At 40.2% G+C, this 20676-nt stretch overlaps 1 protein-coding gene across 11 annotated transcripts in view; it reads right to left on the reverse strand.

Annotated features, from left to right (window-relative positions):
- The window catches only part of tjp1b (tight junction protein 1b), a 71879-nt gene that overhangs the window by 14107 nt on the left and 37096 nt on the right, over positions 1 to 20676 (reverse strand). For 4 of the 11 annotated variants that reach the window (XM_036002829.1, XM_036002826.1, XM_036002830.1 and 1 more), the window contains 9 exons: positions 7380 to 7436; positions 6753 to 6877; positions 6533 to 6635; positions 5994 to 6309; positions 5535 to 5638; positions 4701 to 4869; positions 4442 to 4586; positions 1571 to 1704; positions 886 to 991 (listed from right to left, as the gene is read on the reverse strand). In XM_036002829.1, coding sequence (XP_035858722.1) covers positions 886 to 991; positions 1571 to 1704; positions 4442 to 4586; positions 4701 to 4869; positions 5535 to 5638; positions 5994 to 6309; positions 6533 to 6635; positions 6753 to 6877; positions 7380 to 7436 — 1259 coding nt within the window. Of the gene's footprint in view, positions 1 to 885; positions 992 to 1570; positions 1705 to 3097; positions 3110 to 4441; positions 4587 to 4700; positions 4870 to 5507; positions 5642 to 5993; positions 6310 to 6532; positions 6636 to 6752; positions 6878 to 7379; positions 7437 to 20676 lie in introns of all 11 variants that reach the window. The other 7 variants (XM_036002824.1, XM_036002827.1, XM_036002823.1 and 4 more) reach the window with 5 other exon arrangements.

Here is a 20676-nt window from a genome sequence, read left to right on the forward strand (position 1 = left end):
GCAGAAACTCGAGAGAAGATAATGACCTCTTCTGAAGAGTTTTGTTTTGTTATGTTTTTTTTAATCCTACGTGTCCTCCTTGGTTACTAGCAACTGCGTGGGGAAGGGGTAGGGGCTGTGCGCGATCAAGGAAGGCTTGTATCATGTGGAAGCGTGACAGTTTTGTTGTCATTACTTAGATTTCCTCATGGGGGCGACAGAAACTACGCACCATAGCTTTAATTGTACAGTAAAATTTGGAATTGTTACAGCTCTAACGTTGGCTTCTTGTAATATATCGCTCATATTTTCGCCTTGAGCTATGGGTGTACTTAACATCAGATTCAAATTATTATTCGCTTGTTTTAACGGAGGTATTAACATTACATAACAAGTTTTTAGTGGTGAAAGTTTGTATGGCAACCTCACACAAGAGTTGCAATATTCCTGTAGGCTTTCCGCGTGTGCTCGTAAACTCCAGGAAAGTGAAGAAAAATGTTGGTAGAGAGTCAGAGCTGGTGAACCGCAAAATCAATGAGCCCGCCAAGGATGTAGCAACCCCGCTGCTGTACAGAGCCTCGTACGACAGCTTGCTGCGTGTAACGTGTTTTGCGCTCAGATCGGTTCGAAACACACACACACACACACCTCAATTTATAGTTAGATAACTGAGGGAGCATTTTGAACACTGTGACCTGTTATTCAAAGATGTGCTGTTATGTAAACTGCAGTTAAAATTCCTCCCACACGGTTGCCTTCTCTTTTTAATGAAAGGAACTGAGAACTTATGGAGTGAGGCTTATAAAGGTCAGTGACCTATGTGACTCACATAGTAGTTTTTGTTTTGTAGATTTTAAGAAGACTTTAATATTTGATGGGTGGGACATATGATACTGTAAATATTACCGTAGGATGCTATCATCATGGGCAGCGCTTGGCACAGGGGCATCAGAGGGACTGACTGGCAGGTCTACATCTGGCTGTCCAGGCTGAGCATACACCGGCTTGGGCTCTGAACAAAAACACAAACTCAGGTTATTGATGAAGATAGATGATGAACATGTAAAACATGTTTAAAAACAAAGGAATACTCCCTCAAACACAGTCACAATCTTACAATACCACAGACACATGTTAGACTGAGAACAAGTACACTAAAGAAAGACACACACACAGGCAAAGTGTTATGGCACACACACTTGCGCATAAACGCACACACTCAAGGCACAGAGTGTCCTAAGCAGGGAGGTCAAACAGAAAGGCAGGAGAGTGCTGCAGGCTGGGGAGGAACGTCAGACACGATCAACTCATACGGTTTATTTTCACTTGGCTCCAGGCAAACTCAGCCAGCCTCAGCAGGCGTCTGGATCTAACTTTCTTTCTGATAGTCGTGCTTTTAAAAAGGGCAAAAAAATGACTGGTTCAAACAGGATTTCATTTTACTGTCATGAAATCATTTAATGTTGTACTGCTTATTATGGACAGGGAAACCCACACCAACATGTTGTATTTGCTCGCAGGTACAAGACACAAATTATAGGTGTACCAACATGTCTTACACAAAATGATTAATAGCTGATTTGTGTCTGACCTGGGAGTGGTGGGAGTGTTTTCTCCTCTCTAGCAATAGCTGACTCCTTCGGTTTGGGCAGAGGAACCTCCTCTGGTAGCTTCACTGGCGTTGAAGCCGGCTTCGAGATCCGGTCGTCATCACGACTTCTGTGACTGCAGACAAAAATAGATGTTTTTGTACGATTTATCTTTATAAAAGGAATATGTAAGATTATAAATAGTGTATTCTGGAGATGTAGAGCTTGGAGGCAACCGGGGAGCTTTAAGGCTACATCTTGACTACAGGCCCTAAACAACTCAACACAAAACCCAGACTGGATGAAATTTTCTCCTGACCTCAGTCAGAAAGGAAAAACAGGTAAAAGGAACGTCTCACGCCTGAGGCTGAATCTTAATCCTGAAGGTCACCACTTTGTCTTTCCACTCTTTTATGCTCTATTTTTAGAGCAGCTTATCTAAGGTGCCAGAGTGGATTCTGTCCTCCAGGTGAATTTTACTGTGTGGCTCTGGCTGTAGACCAGTAACGGTTTGACTTCAATGCCAGTTTTAAAACAGTTAGGCCACGTAAACTGATACACAGTGACCCTGGCCAATTACGAGTCAGTAAATGATGACAGAATTTCCTTGTGTTTTGATAAATGCTGACAATCCCGTTGTGTTTGAAAATAAGTATTCAGACGGGAATAGAAGTAGGCAAAGCAGCTTTTATGGCTCTGACTCACAAGGCTGCTCACTGGCACAACTTTACTGGCAAGATACTGCTTTTATTCACAGGCTGAGTGACCAAGTAACCATGCAGGACTCTGTTTGAACTGGCTGCAGAAGAACAAACTTCTTTTTCAACCTATCCAGGAGGAGGCCCTACTTTTAACTGCCAACTTCCTGAACTGAAAAAAAGGTCACAGGTCACAGATCCAGGTTCAGATAAACAATAACATCCTGTCCCAGCATCTCCTTTCTGTTAATTAAAATACTTAAAATGTGCTCCAGTAGCCTAGATGTGTCATAAATAAATTATTACAACATATTGTTGGTTTTGGCATCTTAGTGAATCTTGGTAAATATTGCCCCAAAATATATACTGCAACCGAAATAGAGCAAAATCAAGCCAGACATCCACAGACAGCTTACAAAAGCTCATACACATGTAAAAGGGGACAGTTGGTGACATTCTTTTGTTCCTTCATTGTTGGAGCCATATTGTCGTTGTGCCAAACGTGCGGTTTGCCAACCAAAACATTCAAGAGACACAAGGATCCTGTGACACTTTCACAGGACTCTGTCATCTCAAGTCAAAACAAGACGTGTCACTGAATAATTGATGCTGTAAAGCATCACTTCAGCAATATTCCATTAAGTAATAATTTGCTGTTATAGTCATCGTTGCAATAGAGAAATTATACATTTGAAAATTAGTGATTTGTTCGTTAAAGTCCTAACACCTAAAACAAGACCTACTTGTCTATTAATCTACATTAAATCTATTCAGGATTCACTACCACTATTATTAGTAACTACTCACACTGAGTAATAGTCACAAACTTACGGTATTCTCCAGCTGTTGACGTATAAAGGGAATAAAAAGAGCAGACAAATCTCATTAAGTGAGTGTCGGTGAGGCTGTTCTTATAAGCATTCTTGCTTTTTGCATTGCAGTTTTCCTGTGTTTGGCATATAGCTTCATCATCAAGACTTTTCCAGTTCAAACAAATTAGCAGTTTTTGAAACTGATGAATAAACTCACAAAATCACAGAGGACATTAAACTCCAGACACAGTAATATAGGTTGAGCAATGAACTTTTACACTAAGTAGAGTTTTGACCCTAATTTTGACCAAGAATGTCTCTTTTGCAACCTAACAGTTGACTTTTCCTCGGGTCAATAAGCAGTGTGAAAGGGGAACAACTCTGGTGCTCTATTGAGTTGAGATGAAGAATTAATGAGGTACTTTCAAACAAGGTTACAGTCACAGAATTACTGAATGGGCTGATGGCTGGTATTAACCCAAACATAAAATCGAAAATCCTTTACAACCGTAAACAAAAAAAGGCCTGTCTTAATAAACGTTGACAAATAGAAGCACATACATTATGACAAGATCAGTTACATAAAAGCTTTTTTTAAATATTAATATAGGGCTGAAAAAATGTATTTAACTATTAATTAATCTGCTGAATATTTTCTCAATTAATCATTCAGTTTAAAAAAAATAGTAAACAGCGCCCATCACAATTTCTAAAAGCTTACAGTGATGTTATCAAATTGCTTGTTTTCCCAAACCTAAAAAATAAGTCAATTATCACAACACATGGTGAATATTTTTCTGTTGATTGACTAATTGATAAATTGTTTTAGCTCTACATTATTGATATGGAAAACAGGGTCGACCTCTAGCTCACCCGGTAGAGCGTGTGCCCCATGTAGGCCGAGTCCTTGGCCTGGGTATAAATCCGACCCACGGCCCTTTACTGCATGTCATACCCTCTCTCTCTCCTGTCTATCTGTAGTATCCAATAAAAATGCATAAAAAAGGCCAAAACTTAAGGAAAAAAAAGTATGGCAATTTCAGTCACAAACATGGCCAATTAAGTGGTTATAATAACCTAGTTGTATTAATATTAGTAACATCTTAAGTGATAATTTGTCACTGCTGTGGTGTTTCTAATCAGTTTGCAGTCAAATAATAAGTTTTCCCTACTGAGACCTCAATTTGTTCTTAGATTTTTTAAAGTTGAAATCTTAATTATTGTTGGTACTCGATTGCTCCTTTTTATATCAAGTGGAGAGAGAAAGTAGCAGAAATAAACAAAAACTGAATCTATATGAAAGTGACCGATTATAATTTTACACTGTTGCCTAAAATATCAATTTGTGACGTATGGTCTTTACCTGCCATTGCTGATTTGTGGGGGCGAGTGTCTAGAGTGGTCTGAGGGTTCAGATCTTCTGTCTGGAGAGCGAGAGCGGCTGCTACGATGTCTGTCATGTGATCGATTGGATTGGTCGGATGCCATAGAATGGATATCTGAAATGTCTGATCAAACAAGAGCCACTGTTCAACGACTGAATTCTGAAATACACATTGACAAGTCTGGCTTTTCAGCTGCGCCCCATTTCAGCTGAATCCAACACTTAACACCACTCTCACCATCTCTGTCGGAGGCGTTGGCTGAAGGAATGCTGTCATCGAGGTCAGGGATGTTCAGCAGGGTCGCCCTGTCATCCCTCTGAACAACCATTTTTAGCTTGCCCTTTGACCTTTCTATGAGCTTCTTGGCATCTATCAAGGAGAGGTTCTCTGTCACTGTGCCATTGATCTGAGATAATCAGAGAAATAAGCTATTAGGCATGGCAAAACAAAGAACAGACAGATCATTTCAATTCAAAATAAGATACATCAAATAAAGAGGTCTTTGTTCACATTTGAACCCAATAAAATTGTCATATGAGAAGTTAAAGCACAAGATCACATGCAAATTAAGTGCAACAATGATTATATCTGTCAGATCAAATCAATTTGTAAGCTTCAGAATGAGCTATCCAGTACTAACTTGCACATCATTTTGACAATTCTTCCTTTAATCATTTGAGTAACCTTTTTATTTCCTAAGTGCTGGCTTTTAATGAAAGTAACATGACGTGTGAGAGGGCTGGATGTGAGAAACAATTGATTCAGAACAGCTACAGTTATGTACAAAAAGCTACATAAAGCTGTTAAAAGAACTGAGCTACATCAAGCAGATCAAGCTGCAACTATAAGTGCTGTTACGCAACATTAGACAGTAGAAAACATAGACTAATACATCAGTACAGTGAGTACTCGTCAATTCAATAACAATAACAATTCTTCTCTCCATCTTCATCAATACAAAATGGAAAAAAAGCTAATAATGTAATGTAATTTCAATCTTTTTATTCATGTTTAGTATTTTATGATATGATATGAAATGTTCACCAGGCTTCTTGTCTCCCTCTTCCTCACCTTCAGAACAACATCTCCTTCCTGGATGTTGCCATCCCTGGCTGCCAGGCTCTCAGGGGAAATGTCCTTGACAAAGATGTGGCTGGCCAGGCGCAGGCCATATTCTGCTTACAAAGTGAACGACAACAACAAAGACCATGTTAGCACAGAGTTCATGTGTCCACACCGCACTGACTGCACTTTACTGTCAAACTGCTGCTCCCACTTGGATTAACAGTACTGAGTAAAGACGATTAATTGCTCTTTTACTTAGATTTACTTGAGGAAACTTGGATTTTGCTGTGGCTGGCAAGTTTTGTTTACTCTGGCTTTTGACCAATGCTGATTTGGATCTCTTAGTCTCTCCTTAAAGGCTGGCTGTCTGGTAATAGTTGGTATAAAATGGCAGGTGATGTGTTCATGGATTACCTCAAAAAACGTTGCCTTCCTTTTTGTTATCCCCGACTTTGTGAGCCTCACCTTCATTTTTGCGGGATTTGACAAGTGTGACCTTTGCAGGACGTGGGGGCAGGTTGTGTGAGCGGCGGTCTGAGCGTGGGGAGAGACTTCTCTCCCGCGAGCCGCTGCGTTCACGTTCGCGGTCCCTTCGCCCGCTGCTCCGGCCGCTGCGCCTGCCCATGGCCCCGCCCACACCACTGTAAGCGCCGCTGCGTCCGCTCCGCGTCTCGTAAATCTCTTCATCATAGCTGTCCTCCTCCTCATCATGCTCTGACATAGTTTCCCTCTCCCCTAGGCGGCCCATGGGGACATGCACCTTCCTCTTCCGCCTGATTGTCTGGAAATGAGATATGAGATCAGTTACAGTAAGAAGAATCAATCATGTATATTTCTCCATTAATCAATTGTGAAATATATAAGAAATGTCTAAATGCCATACATGTTAATATACACGTGACAACACATTGTAGTTCCTGACTTTAGTTTTACTTTCAACAACTAACCACAAAATACTCAAAATAGTTTCCTAAAGGAATTCACAATGGGAATTTTACACTCACAATTTTGGCAATTTTCCCACTTTTACGAAGCTGCTGGACTGCATATGCGTGCTCCACATTGTCCATGGAGACAGCATTGACCATAACAACTCTGTCATTTTCCCTAGAGAGGGGACACAGAGATACGCGACATGCTGGAGTCTTTCTGGAGCAGGAAGGGTAATTTAATACGAATAACTAGCAATCTGACCGCACTTCCATTAATAGAACAACATCTTACTGCAGTAGGCCTTCTGCTGGGCCTCCTTTCAGCACATCTGAGATGACAATGGAGGTCTCGCCACTCTGAAAATGAGGGTTATCCCGACCTCCTGATATGGCTATCCCGAAGCCAAACCCTGGTGCCTGCACACAGAGAAACATAGATTAGGATGTTGATTTAGCAGTCTGTGCGGACTAAAATCCTGACAATTATACAAAGGTCTGACAGAGCTGACTGACAAAAGAAAGGTCAACTTGTACAAATGCCACTGAGACTCTTAATCAAATCTACAGTATTACAAAACATACACAAAATCAGTATTTTTTTCACTGCCAGCAAGCACATAGATTAATAGCCGTAGCGAGTTGGCTTCTTCGGAGTGGTTTGTATGCAAAACATGCACAAAATGCAGTTTATGTGTAGGTTTTTTAGGCTCTACAACCAAAAACGTGGAAGAGAATCATGCAGAAGAAAAGCTCTGTGATAACTGTTAAATCTGCAACTGGGAACAAAGTAAGCCATTTCCTACATGATGTGATCCTGAAAATAGGAGGGGGGTGCAAGCAAAGATAGCATAGAGATACTGGGACCAGGACAAGTTTCAACATGGACCGATGTAAAGAGCATCTGAGGGAGGATACCTACCCTGTGTAGTGTTACTGTGTGCTGTTCCCAAATTACAGTCTCCTCCATTGCTGCGCTCTGGAAGACAGAGACACAGTACAGTGCGATTAACACAAGAAGTCGATAAACACAAGAAATCCAACCGAGTTTAGATCCAAAGACGCAAAATTAGGCAGCCAGAAAAACTGATGTCGTCTTATGACACACAGATTTAGTCATTCACTGTAAATTATGTTTTGAGCAAAAATGGCAAAAGCTCACTGGTTCAAGCTTGGTTTTCCAAGTCTTCTAGGATGGTAAACTCAATATATTTGGGGTTTGGACTGTTGGTTAGACAAAACACTGCATTTTAAATAGGACTGGAAGTAATGATTACTTTTATTTGCGATTAATCTCCAGACCATTTTGGTATTATTTTTTTCTATCAAGAAAAAAAACAAGTCACAGACCATATAAAAATTATTATTCAAATTAATAAGTTGCAGTCAATCTATCAGTGTTCAAGCCAGTTTGCTCCTGAAATGGATTTACACAGCAGCATTCCACCAGAACTGTGAATTTAACCTTTTATCTAGTTCTGCAGAATGGCCCATCATCATCTTTTTCAAGTGAATAATGTGGATGTTATCAGCACAATCTAGCTAATTGCCTTTCTAATGTGTGCACTTGTGCTTCCAGGCACAGATGTACAGTCAGTGCTTCTGCAGTATAAACATTATCTTGAGTTATGAAAACGAATAGCCATCTGAGGAATTTTGGTTTTATTTTATGATTTGCATCACTCCTGCACTGCAAATAAAGGATGGAAGACATAATGCTTAAAGAACAAAAGCCCACACAGAAGAATTAAGTAAAAATGATAAACAGTCAACAGTCTAAAACTGTACAATTGACTGACTCCCATTTCCCCTCTACTAAATTAAGAGTTTGTTAAAAGAGGGAAGCAGTCTCTGTGTTTCTGGGCTTCTCACATGCGAAATCTAGGAAGGATGCAAACTGTCACAGCCACTATACACATACAGGGTCGCACACAGCCGGTTATTGAGTTTGTTTCAGGTTTTACACTGTTACCTATTTACAGTGATACAGATAGCACTGTGTTGTGCTTGGTACACTCACACATCTTGCCAAACAGACCACACAATATCAACATGTATCTACAGTATGGTAGATCCACAGTATGAGGTCCCACGTTTACAGTGCATTGAATACAATTATACAACAAAGCAATGATAAAAACAATGCTAGATACAATGAGGCCACGCTGACAGTACGTCTTTGATATTAAAGCACACCCTGCATCACATTAATAACCAGAGAGGATAAGATGAAGGTCGACTCCTTCAGCTGTTAGGTCAGCACTGTCCTCTGCCCCCCATAGCTCACTTCTTATCTCATCTCTTCTTCTCCAGCATTTTACCTCCACCACAATCTCACTTTATACATTCAATGGCTGCCTATAAAATACTATCAGGTCCATCCCTTTGAGGGAAATTACAACCCACATCACAGCACCTAATGCAATAATCTCCATTCGTCATGTAAATTGATCCGAGGAGTGTGACCTTAATAGGTGAGACGATTACACATTTTCCCTTCTGCTTTGCTGGTAATTTCTTTGACACCTCAAACACTTACAGTATGGCCACCTAGGCAGAGGGCTCATTGGGAAGAGCGATGTCATGTTGCGGCATATACAACAAAGTGTGATGACAGATGAGCGAAGGGAGATGAATCTTACATTAAAAGCAGCATCGGTTTCAACGCTTGGACCCTCAGCTGACATCGTTGCCACCTTGTTGGCAGCTTCAAACCCAAACCATCTAGTAAGTGTCAGTCCAGCAGCTTCATGTTGAAGATTCCTCTGCACCACATCATTATGACAACCTGCCTAATAGCATGGCTATACATTTCCCAAAAGGTATAATGAGCAACAGGCAGAATGCTTAAAAATTAGAACAATGTCTTTTTTGTTTTTGTATGATACAAAAGTGTAAGGAGGTAATTTAGCCAACTGTCTCTGCTGCCATACTGTTTATTTGTTTTACCACCTAGGCTTCCTTCAACACATCGTCCTCATGTCTGTCGTGACTTGTCGGCCAAGTGCCAAATGTTAGCTAGTGTCTGGGAATACAGGCAGCTGAATAAATCGCCACAAGTGGCCCCAGACGTTCTCAGCTTGGCAGCAACAGTCACAAACTCCTCAAGCAGCTTATGGTGGGACTCACACAAGGAGGGGGAACAAAGGTTTCAACAGGGGAACTCGCCTGGCATTTTACATTGAATACACTGCACTAGAAAGAGGAAAAAAAGACATCTGAATATAAACAAGACTGCTGAAAACAGAGGCATGAATTCTCACTGGAAAGTCTGCTCTTTGGGGAAGAGGATTTATGCCTTGTGTCTTCTTGATCAGCACTGTGAAAACGCTGATGCAAAGAACTCGAACATTTTGTCTAAATTTATAGATGGTTGCCACTAAACTGCAAAGTTACGGGAGGTACTTGACATTCTTACTTTCAGAAATTCTTTATAGGCATTTATGCAGCATAACAAAAATGCACACACAAACGTATAACGTTTAGGCTCTGTGTTGCAGCGGGGTTGTGAGAAATGTGATTTTGTTGTCTGGAAAATATGATTAGAGAATGCTTACTGTGTCTGATCCTATACAAATAAATCACCATGAACTTAATGAAATGTATAATCCCAAATGGAGCAAAACAGAAAGAATCTAAAATGGAGTAAAAACTGAACGGAATTTAGGAGGAAAAAACAAAACAAAAACAAATTTAGCAGAGTCCAGCAGTGAGCATCTCTCCTTCTCCCAATCCCCCTCTTTCCCACACACACACACCTTTCACTTTGAAGGGATGTCATTTTGCTTTCTCTGCCTATAGAGTGTGTTGCTCTGGTAACAGGGGGAACAGTGCGGTGTTGTTCAAGTGGCCTGACATTTTCAGGCCGCGTCTGAAGGTTCCTCTCAACCGTGGGAGGTTTAAAAAAAGACACAGCTGAATTAAATTAGAAACAAAAGCTTTCTTTGCATTTTAGATGAGCACTCTATATTTGTTGCTACATGTACATCTAAACACAGTCTGCACTATTGGCCTTTGTCAAAACCAAAGACCTCAAAAGTGCTGTTCTTTGTAGGAATTAAGAATGATAAAAAATAAACACTTTGCAGGAAAAAAAAAATTTTGTATGCTCATGGCATTTTGTCTCACTACCAAAACAACATGTTAGTGCCCTTTTTCAGAGCCAAAGACTACTCTCAAAAGTCAAGTAAACATAAAAGAAAGACAAGGGAAAAGTCTGAGTCAACTCTCTGCTGCTCCTGTGTACAGTTTGTACTAAAGTCGGGTCAGCATCCACGGACTGATGAGTTTTTGTGGCACTGTTGTGTACACCCTTTATGGCCACAAACAACTGGTGCCAACAGAAGAGCTTCATGAAACAAGCCAGAGCCAGGGCTGGCAGCCGCTCCACAGCGGAGACAGACTATGTCGGTTGGGTCAAGCTTGGGGGATTACAACCAGGCAACTTGGGACCCAGCACTACAACACAGATGGACTACAACACAGATGGACTACAACACAGATGGATCACACAGCTGAGTGGAGAAAGGACAGGAAAGCTGTGGTCAAAGTGGACTGTGTGAAGTCAATACACAAATGGTAAATGACACAATTCTTCAATAAGCCCACTGTGCTTTTATTCCTCGGCAAAAAACTGTCTGTCAAATAAATGCTCTAACATTAGCCTTTTAAGCATATAAATCAATTTGCAACTGATTAATTTCCTAAATTGTATAGAAGAAATGATTAGTGAATTGATCAATAAGTCGATCAACAGAAATAATAATTTTCTGTAAATTATGTTTTAAGCAAAAATGGCAAAAACTCACTAATTCAAGTATAAATATTATCGGTTTACTTTGTTTTCCTATGACAGTAACGTGAATATCTTTTCGGTTTTGCCCTGTTGGTTTGAAAAAACACTGCATTTTAAGTAGGGCTGCAACTTACATTTACTTTTATTATCGATTAAGATGCAGACCATTTTTTGGATTAATCATTTGGTCTATAAAATATCAGAACATAATAAAAAATGCAAATCACATGAGTGAGTCCAAAACCCCAAGATATTCAGTTTACAATTATATAAAACAGGAAAAAACCATTAAAATATTTTTTTGGGATTTTTGCTTAAACAATTTGATGCAGTATGTAATATATTTACTGTATTAAATCCAAAAATGACCCCAATGCGTCATCAGATATTAAGGAAAAATGCTAAGTTGAAATACTGTCGTTTTGAAATTTATGTTCCGTGATGGAATTTCTGTTTGTGTTTTGGCCTGTGTTGTTTTCAACTGCCCAGTTTGTCAGCCAGGCCGGGTTGCCAGATATACCTGTAAAAATGTAAACCCAGCGCACTACAGCTGTAGCACAGCCATGGAAGCAGCAAACAAACGAACGGGATCAATGGATTCTACCAGACCTAAAAACAACTTGGCATGTTTTTAACAGTTGCCTGACCAGAGACGTAACAAACCCTGGGTAAATATTGGAGATGTATTTGAAAGATGGAGACAGCTTAGAGCCCAAAAGGACGCAGAGTTGGCGAATATCCTCCTGAACAGGTAAGCATTAGCTTCAGGCTAATTTATCACGGCTACTAGGGACGGGCATTTTATGTCATTTCAACATTCGTGTACTCAAATTGAATTATATAGTACTCGAGTTGGTTATTCGCAAAAACAACTGAGACACAGCCAGTAAAGTGATCCCGACTTGTCCTGGCTAACGCCGCCATGCTAACACCCCATAACTGCTAACATTAACTAACGTTACCGGAGGACCAGGCAAGCGGGCCACGGCTGTTTACAACATGTAGCCTGTTCAGCGGCCGTAGCATACAACAGTGTTATTTTAATCCAACAAAGGGGGGCTGTAAATCGGGAAGAGAGGACTGTGAGTTTGTGGTGTGTTTAGTGATTGTTGCAGTAATTCTAAGCCAATAAAGTGTGTATTTCAGTCGGGTGGAAAAGGATGGCAAGGTAGTGGTATTTTTAGCAGTTTCTACTGTAATTCTAAGCCAAGGAAGTGTGTCTGTCCGTCGGGTGGAGAGGATGGCGAGGTTGTGGGGGTTTTAGCGGTTCCTACCGTAATTCTAAACCGAAAAAGTGCGTCTGTCAGTATGGTACAGAGCTCCGCATGAGCACAGCCTTTTATGACTCTCAATATAGCCAGCGTCTAACGTTAGCTACTCCGCTGTGCTGTGGAGTAATGTCTGGCTATGTGAGACAAGCATCTAGCAACATTGTTGTGGATGCTGCGGTCTCAGCCTGGCAACCTCCATGAACTTCGAGTCTGGGGAGGAGGGGCCGGGGAGACGACTCTCTCCAGTATTTTGAATTTGGACTGCAGTAACTATTTTAAACGCTAGCTGTCAGTATTACATATTGCACCTTTAAACAATGCATCAATTATCAGAATTTGCAGGTTAACTACAAACTTGACTAATCAAGTAATTGACTAATCGTTGGAGCTCTAATTTTAAGACTCTCCATGAGCTCTGAGAACTTGTATTTGGTATTTTTGGCTATTTGCTTACATTCTATAGACCAAACAATTAATTGTTAATGACTGATAAAATTACCAAATTTGGCTGGTTAAATAGTAAAAGGAGCTGCTCTTTGGGGCTGCATTGCAAGTCATTCTTCACATCTCTTTCTTTCCTTTCCAGACTCTGTACTGTAGCTACCACAAACACAGAAGACAGTCAACCCTAACCCTCCCTAAAATGATAATTTCCTAACTGATATAGCCAATTCATATGTGGTAAGTAAAAAATATGCATCATAAAAAGAAGAAGAATATCTCCACTTGGAGACAAAAATCCTTAATAAACAATAAGTCATCACAATACTAACCTAACACAACCCATGAAGAGGGAAGCTAAGATGGTGTTTCAGTTTGTATTCCCTTTGGAGTATCGTTTAAATTAAAGAGTGCTGGCTCCCCAACTCTCTATTCAGCAGAAAAACAAAATCATATTTCTTCCAAAGAGGGAGCAGAAGCAGTATGGTGGGGCGTTCAAATCTCTGACAATAGATTTTGTGCTGTAGTATGGTTTAGGGGTGAGGCAGAACCTTACTCAATTTTGACCGCTCTGGGACAAGAGTAGCTAAAAATAGCTCTTATTAATTCTGCCGTTGTGATGCTGCAACATAGTGATTTAAGGGAAACTTTCAGCATGAACACTGGAGAGCGTTTAATAACCTCTTGTTATATTAAATGCCACGGAGTGACTGGAACAAATGATGCAATACAGCATAGAAAATACTTTTACTTTCTCTCTAGTGACCATTTTTTGAATTTGTTTGTAATGCGTGAGGAAAACAAAGAGAGGTAGTTCATTTTCACAAAGCCTTTGCAGTGCCAGTGCAGTGAAAATGTAGCTATTGCAACAAGTACTACAACAGAGGATACTTAATGTTGATGTTGTGCTACTCACATGTTACAGAGTGGTACTAAATGAAATTTTTAGTTCTGAATTGTGCTGATTAATTGAAACAAAACCAAATTAGGAAAATTACTTTTAAATAATTTAATAAAACACGATAATGGTATGATACATTTCTTCCATTAAAGGATACAGATAACCACATCTCATCTTTCGAAGACCCCCCCTTAAAGCTTTAGTGCGTAACGTCCGTTACATTCAAGCCATTGCCAAATGAGTTGCTACAAAGTTAACTAAGACTATCAGCTCCACAACTCTCTCTGTATTTCTCAGTATGGCTATGTTCAGAAGATTGTGTTGTCCAGTGACTTCCCCGCGCAGAAGCTCGAGTGAAGATAATGACCTCTTCTGAAGAGTCCATTGTGTTTTTTGTGTCCTCCTTGGCTAGAATTCCTCATGGGGGGCGACAGAAACTACGCACTATAGCTTTAAAAATTAGATGATTCATCTCAAGGGGTTTATCCTTCTAATAAAATACTCTTAAAATCTTATTTTTTTATTTATATTTCTAGTATCAGTGTGAGATCCTTATTTGGGACCCAAATGTACTTCCACAATCCAACTACAGATGGTTCACCAAATGATAAGAGCAGCAATAAAGCTAATGAGGCTCAGTCTCTCCAGCAAGGAAAGAAACAACTCTCATTTGCTCCAAAGTTCTGAGTAGTCAGAGCAATACAACCATTAAATCAAACCAGAAATGACACTGACACAAAGACGAGCATGCCAGCAATGAACAAATTGCTAAGTCAAAACGAGGATACTTTCAGGACACTGTGCAAGTTGTACTGCGGCCAAAGACAGAAAAAAAACAACAGGATCACACTCCACTGTGGCTGCTGGCAGTGAAGCAGGAAACAAGTAAAAGAAAATGATTGATCACTTCAGAAATTGAAAATGATGTGCAGGGGAGTGCTGACAACTGCTAAAACTCCCCTGCCTCGGAGAACATATTCAAATGCTAATGAGGGCCCATGCCTTAGCACCAGTCAGCGGGTCCCCTGAGAGTTTAGTGACACTCTGCACATACAGCACGGTTAGACACTGTACTGTGGATCTCTAATGGAGGGGAAGAGATGCAGCAATGCACGAGTAATAAGAAGGTCAGATGAAACATATCAACTCGGACATAAAACTTAATTACCAACCATTACAAACATGAAAGACACACACTTGCATTATTTAAAGGTTACAGTAAAACAGACCTCCACCTTATTCCCTTCTTTTTTTTGATTTGTTGCTTCAGTATTCAGATCAAACTGGATGCATACAAGCTCAGAGGTACTTACTTCAGTTCATCCTGGTCACTACAGAGGACACAGAAGAAAACATCTCCAACCTCCAGCTACTCCTCAGTAAATCCAGCAGACGCACATCAGCAGCCTCAGTGCATAACCGCACCAATCAGTGCTAGGAGGGACTTGCCCCCACCTTCCTTTCCTTTCTCTTTTCTTGTCTTTGGAGCAACTGAAATTATGAACACAGGTGAGGGGTTAAGAAACACACCCTGCAGTTACACCCTAATGCTTCCTCTGCCCCGCAAAGGTCTCTTTCCTTTTCCAACATCTTTCTTCAAAATGTATCCCATTCCTCCAATTCTCTCCTTACACGCTCATGGGATCGAAGCAAATCCCCTCTGGCTTGGCAGCGATCTGTGTGGGATCTGCAGTTCCGCTACAGCATGGGACTCCTCTGTACTAGCGAACATCCATCCGCAGTGTAAACTGCTGTATCGGACTTAACCCCTGAAGTGCTGGTTGAGCCAGAGCAGAATTCATCAATTCTCTTTGCATGTGGAACATTATTACGCCCCTCCTCCCCAGGTGTGCTGCATAGCATGCATACATTATGCTCAACATGTCAGTGACATCCCATAGAGGATTCCTGACCATCAAACTGATAGTTAATAATAAAAAAAACATAAGGACATTATATTTAGGTTTTTTTTACACTGCATCTGAAGACAACACAAACACCATTATATTGTACCTCCAACAATAACATTTGCTAAAATTAGCAGGCTGCTAATAAAGCCGATTCAACTAAACTGAACAAAAAAAGGGAAATCTGAGAGGTGGAGGCAGAATGAGGAGAAAGCAAAGAGGCACGTGTGTAACATCCCAGGTTCAATGAGGAAGGTTGCTTAGGAAATTCTGACATCTGTAGGGCAACATATGTTTAACAGCCAGTTTATTCTAGATTTAATTTTCACTTTATTATTTCAAAGCAGTTCAATAAATTCAACTATTCCATGGGAACATGAACTCAACAACAGCCTGCACTTAATATCCCCTTCAGGAAATGTTTATTACAAACTACAGCCCAGGTTATAATGGTGTTATTGACAAAATAGCTTACTGCATTGCAGTTTGCAACAAAACTAAGAACATTGTTCTATCCTGTGGAAAACATTACTTGTATCTAATCAAGCAGCATTGCGAGGGCACGGTTAGACAACTTGTCAAAAGTGTTTATATTTATTTTAGTAATTGAATCATTTCATCCCATTACTGTTAAGACTTCTCTGTTTTCTATAGAGTGGCATACTGCATGGTTGCACACACATGTGAATTCACCCTAAGGCAACTTTAAGCATCTGCAGTATGTGCCAACCACATACATACTGAGGCATTCCTTGTTGTCTAAGGACTGCATTTTCCATCGCCACCAACAGGAAATACATGGTAGACAGAGTTGTTATTAAAGGCTGGGGCTATCCTTCTCTTTACAATGCAACTTTTGTTCTAGCTCATATTGAGAAGACAGGTGACACAACGGCAGAAACTACTGTACTTCTATATCAGACAGATGTAGCAACACTTCACTGTGCACTTCATCCTAATGCATGACATGATCAGTAAAGCAGCTCAAGATGCTTTAGTTTAACATAAAACATCTACTCACCCTCATGAACTTAAACATCCCTTACTGCCTGTAACAGACTGATTGTTCCTCATCAAATTCCTGACATCTATGAGATGGTTATTACCGATATTGCTTTATGTAAGGGCATCATTTGCATACACTGTCTATGTCCTGTTCTCTGTGAGCATGAGGTAACCCAGCAGTGACCACTGACATGTGCATCCAGATAAAGTAAATCAGTGACTCAGCTAAGAAAGGATTTACATTGGCTGTTACAGATTTGATTGTGAAAGACAAAATGCATCACAGTAATATCCAACAAATACACAAAATGCAATGACATAAGGAAGATAAGAAAAACCTGTGATACAGGGAAATTACAAATTGGCAAAGAGGAGCATCCAAGGTTGAACAGACTTCAACACACACAAAAACACATTTTTACAAATATTTAGCCCAGATTCATCATCAAGGTAGAAAATGGATCTAACACCAAACCAAGGCCATGTGGGTCATGACATCCCACTTATCAGTCAGGATAATGAACGAGTTGGACATGCCTGACAGACACCCAGGTTAAATTTACATCCCTCAGAGCAGAGCCTGGGAGTGGTGAAAGATTCCACACATAGTTTGCTCTCTCCACCACCTTCTGCCTACCAGGCAGCCTCCAAATTAATTATTTCTACATCAACCAAGGGGCATGTAGGGATCCCAAACTGCTAATTGCCTCAAGTCAGCAGTTGAGCCACTTTTAGATCTTCTTTTTTAATACATTGAGGACAAAATGCAAAGGTGTGATTACATGCTGCAAATTAAATAGTCTTTCCTCCTTAACTCAAGCTATATTTCTTTTCCCAGCACATTTCATACTTAATTATTTCAATAATCAAGAATATCACAAGAATTGTGGTTCAGACAACTGGACTTAACCATTCAAGCTTTAAAGCTCTTCTACTGTTGCACTCAAAAATTCTGTGACTACAGATAATTTACAAATGTGTTTTTTTTTTTTAATTTCTATAACACAATGCACATTTTGATGGGACATTATAGCGATACTTTCAACTTCAATCTGTAATTTTATGTTGATGTTTCTTATTCTAAATAAATGTTTGTTATAAAAAAGTCATATCTTTCTATCCCACACGTAGTGGTTATGTCTAGGGAAATACACTTGACAAAGTTAGTGGAGTGCAAAGATTTTTGTGCAGGATTCTCATAGGCAGTCCATGTGACAAATGGACATAAAACATTGAATATGACTTTAACACATGGATACCCAATGAAACCTGTCAAAGCTGCTTTGCACTGAGACAATGCCTCAGTACTTTTATCTACCAATGATTGGGTTTCAGTTTCCAAAATGGAGGAAGCCAGCAGAAAAACCTTATTTGATGTGCTTAACATTGAGGATGACAGTCAACACTGTAATTAACAAGTGTTCAGATTAAATTTGTGTTTAGACAGTATGACCAACACAACATCATGACTTTGCGTAAACATACACGCCACTTTCCTAAAGCCAAGTGGCGTGTTATCTGTACGCATTTTGAGCTATCCGCGTGTATGTCTACGCCCTATTGACAATGAGGACATACGTCATGGTAGCTTGCTGTGACGATTTGGGAGATGTCTGAGCCATAGACAGTATATAAGAATGGACCAACAGATCCCGTTGCTCTGGACGGAGACCAGTGAAGGATATTAGAAGCACTTTTCCGGTGATGGCTGAGCGTTAATGCGCAGCCTCCAACTGACAGAGACGACTTAAATGTGCCGTGAGCAACGTGTCTGAAAGTTGTAAGTCTTCTGGTAGCTGTGCCAAGAGAAATCTCAATCATTCCGAATATTGCAGAGACGGAGAGCGTAGGTATATGTAAGGAAATAACATAGGCACAGGCTAATTACTGCTAACTAAAATGCTAGTTAACATTAGTAATTACACTTAAACAGCTAATGTGAGACGAAACTGCCTGCGTGCTTCTCCTGTACTATACGGTAATTCCTCTACTGTGCGACAGTAAGTCGCGGTTATGACACAATCGTTAGCCTATTTTTACAAAAACGTATACTACGGAGCCATAACGTGAGGTACAAGGTAATGGAGCCTTTTATACATTGTCGTGTTTCTTTAGAAATAAACAATGGACAAATAGAGTCTTTAAACACTTCAAATGTAAAGTTATTCTCTGTCAAAGTGGCGCCAAAATGAATGGCAGTCAATGGAATGCTAACGGGAGGTGATGGCTTGGTAGCATCAAAATGGCGCCATAGGAGGTTCGCGGTCCGAGGAGAAGCTTACCCCCTTGGTCTGAGCCCACCCACCTTTTTGGAATCCTACGCTATCGGTTGCCAGGGGAAACAGTGTAAGAGCGACACAGAGACAGAGCAGGAAAGACAGCTCGAGGAATTAGCAAAGTAGCGAACGGGTTGGGTTTAAGAAAACAATAACGGGGATTTTTGCCCTTCATACTACTCGCTACGGCGTAAATTCACACGCAATCGTAAGGTAATGTAAGTCAATGGAGGCCAAACGGCGTTGATAAACACGCTAAAAAGTGAGTATGCGTCTTGATAACACGCCAATAATGGCATACGAATTGGCATGTCATACATACGGCACTTCATGAGATCAGTCTGGTAGGACAGTGTGTTGTGATGGAGAAGGTGTTGGTTGAATGAGCACATGCTTAAGACATCCTATTTAATGAAGAATTCCTAGGTGTAGTTGCTTAAATGAGTTTGCAATCACCACAGATAGTCCGGTAAGGACTGGAGATGATGTCCTCAAATGGTGCTTTATTAACTACTACACACATAATGCAAACCACTCTGTATTACAGAGTTCAGATCAGTGAAGTGACGTGTGGTTTCTGCAACATAATGAAAGGTAGGAATAACATGCTTTAATTATCATAGTAATTATGTAATGTATAACTGCTGTATAATGTGTACAACAGTAACATATTAAGCAAACAGAGAACTTACTCAATTATGAAAGCAAGTTACTGCACCAAGGCCCTTTAGCTGTAATCGAGTTAAATCACACATACATTAAATAAAATAAATGAGGATTGTACATAGAGTGTAGACCTGGTACATGCTCCTCAGACGATACAAGACACATCCTACTTCATTAAGGGCACATATTGTATTGCTGGAAGTCTCTTCTTTTGTCATAATAACACATCTTTACATTCCAAGTCAAGTTGTGTTGAAATCATCAAAAAATACTTTAATCCAGCACGAGTGGTCAGGCTGAGTTACATTATTACATGTGGTTTTAATGGTCTCCACCATATTACTCCTGATATCTGGCTCCTTAGCTGCTAAATGCTCCACTATGTTCACCTACTGTTAAGTGTTGAGCAGGTAGTGTACAGTGGGTCTTTAGAGCCTGTACACTGCCTGTTGTGGCTGAAAGCAAACCATTTTATTATAAAAATATTGATTATAGCTGCTTTTAGTAAATATATGACATATCTTGGTATATGTAGATATATTTAAGTATGCAAATTATGCAATAACATTTTTAACAAAAAAATGCATAATTTAGGAATCTGCTTTGAGTTTTAGATTTCTACAGATCAATGAAAAAAAGTAAAATAAATTGCATTCAAACCTTAGATATTCACTCTCAGGGATAGTGGCTCAGTGTGAGCAGTCTATTTCCGGGCTCCACAGCTGGAGTCAGTGATCATAACCAGAGCCTGAGTGTGTCCTAAAGACATGGAGCAGGAAATCAGCCCCTGAACTCAATCAGCCCTGTGGAAGTTATCAGCACCCAACACAGAGCACATAAGAGGGCAGGAATGTGCTGATAAGCTGAGCCACTGACCTGCACCCCGCCTCCTCTCCGTCACAGTGATTGAAACGAGGATGACGGAGCCAATGAAAAACACTAATGATAAGGGATGTT

Source organism: Sander lucioperca, chromosome 7, assembly GCF_008315115.2.
Source record: "Sander lucioperca isolate FBNREF2018 chromosome 7, SLUC_FBN_1.2, whole genome shotgun sequence".
NCBI lineage: Eukaryota > Metazoa > Chordata > Actinopteri > Perciformes > Percidae > Sander > Sander lucioperca.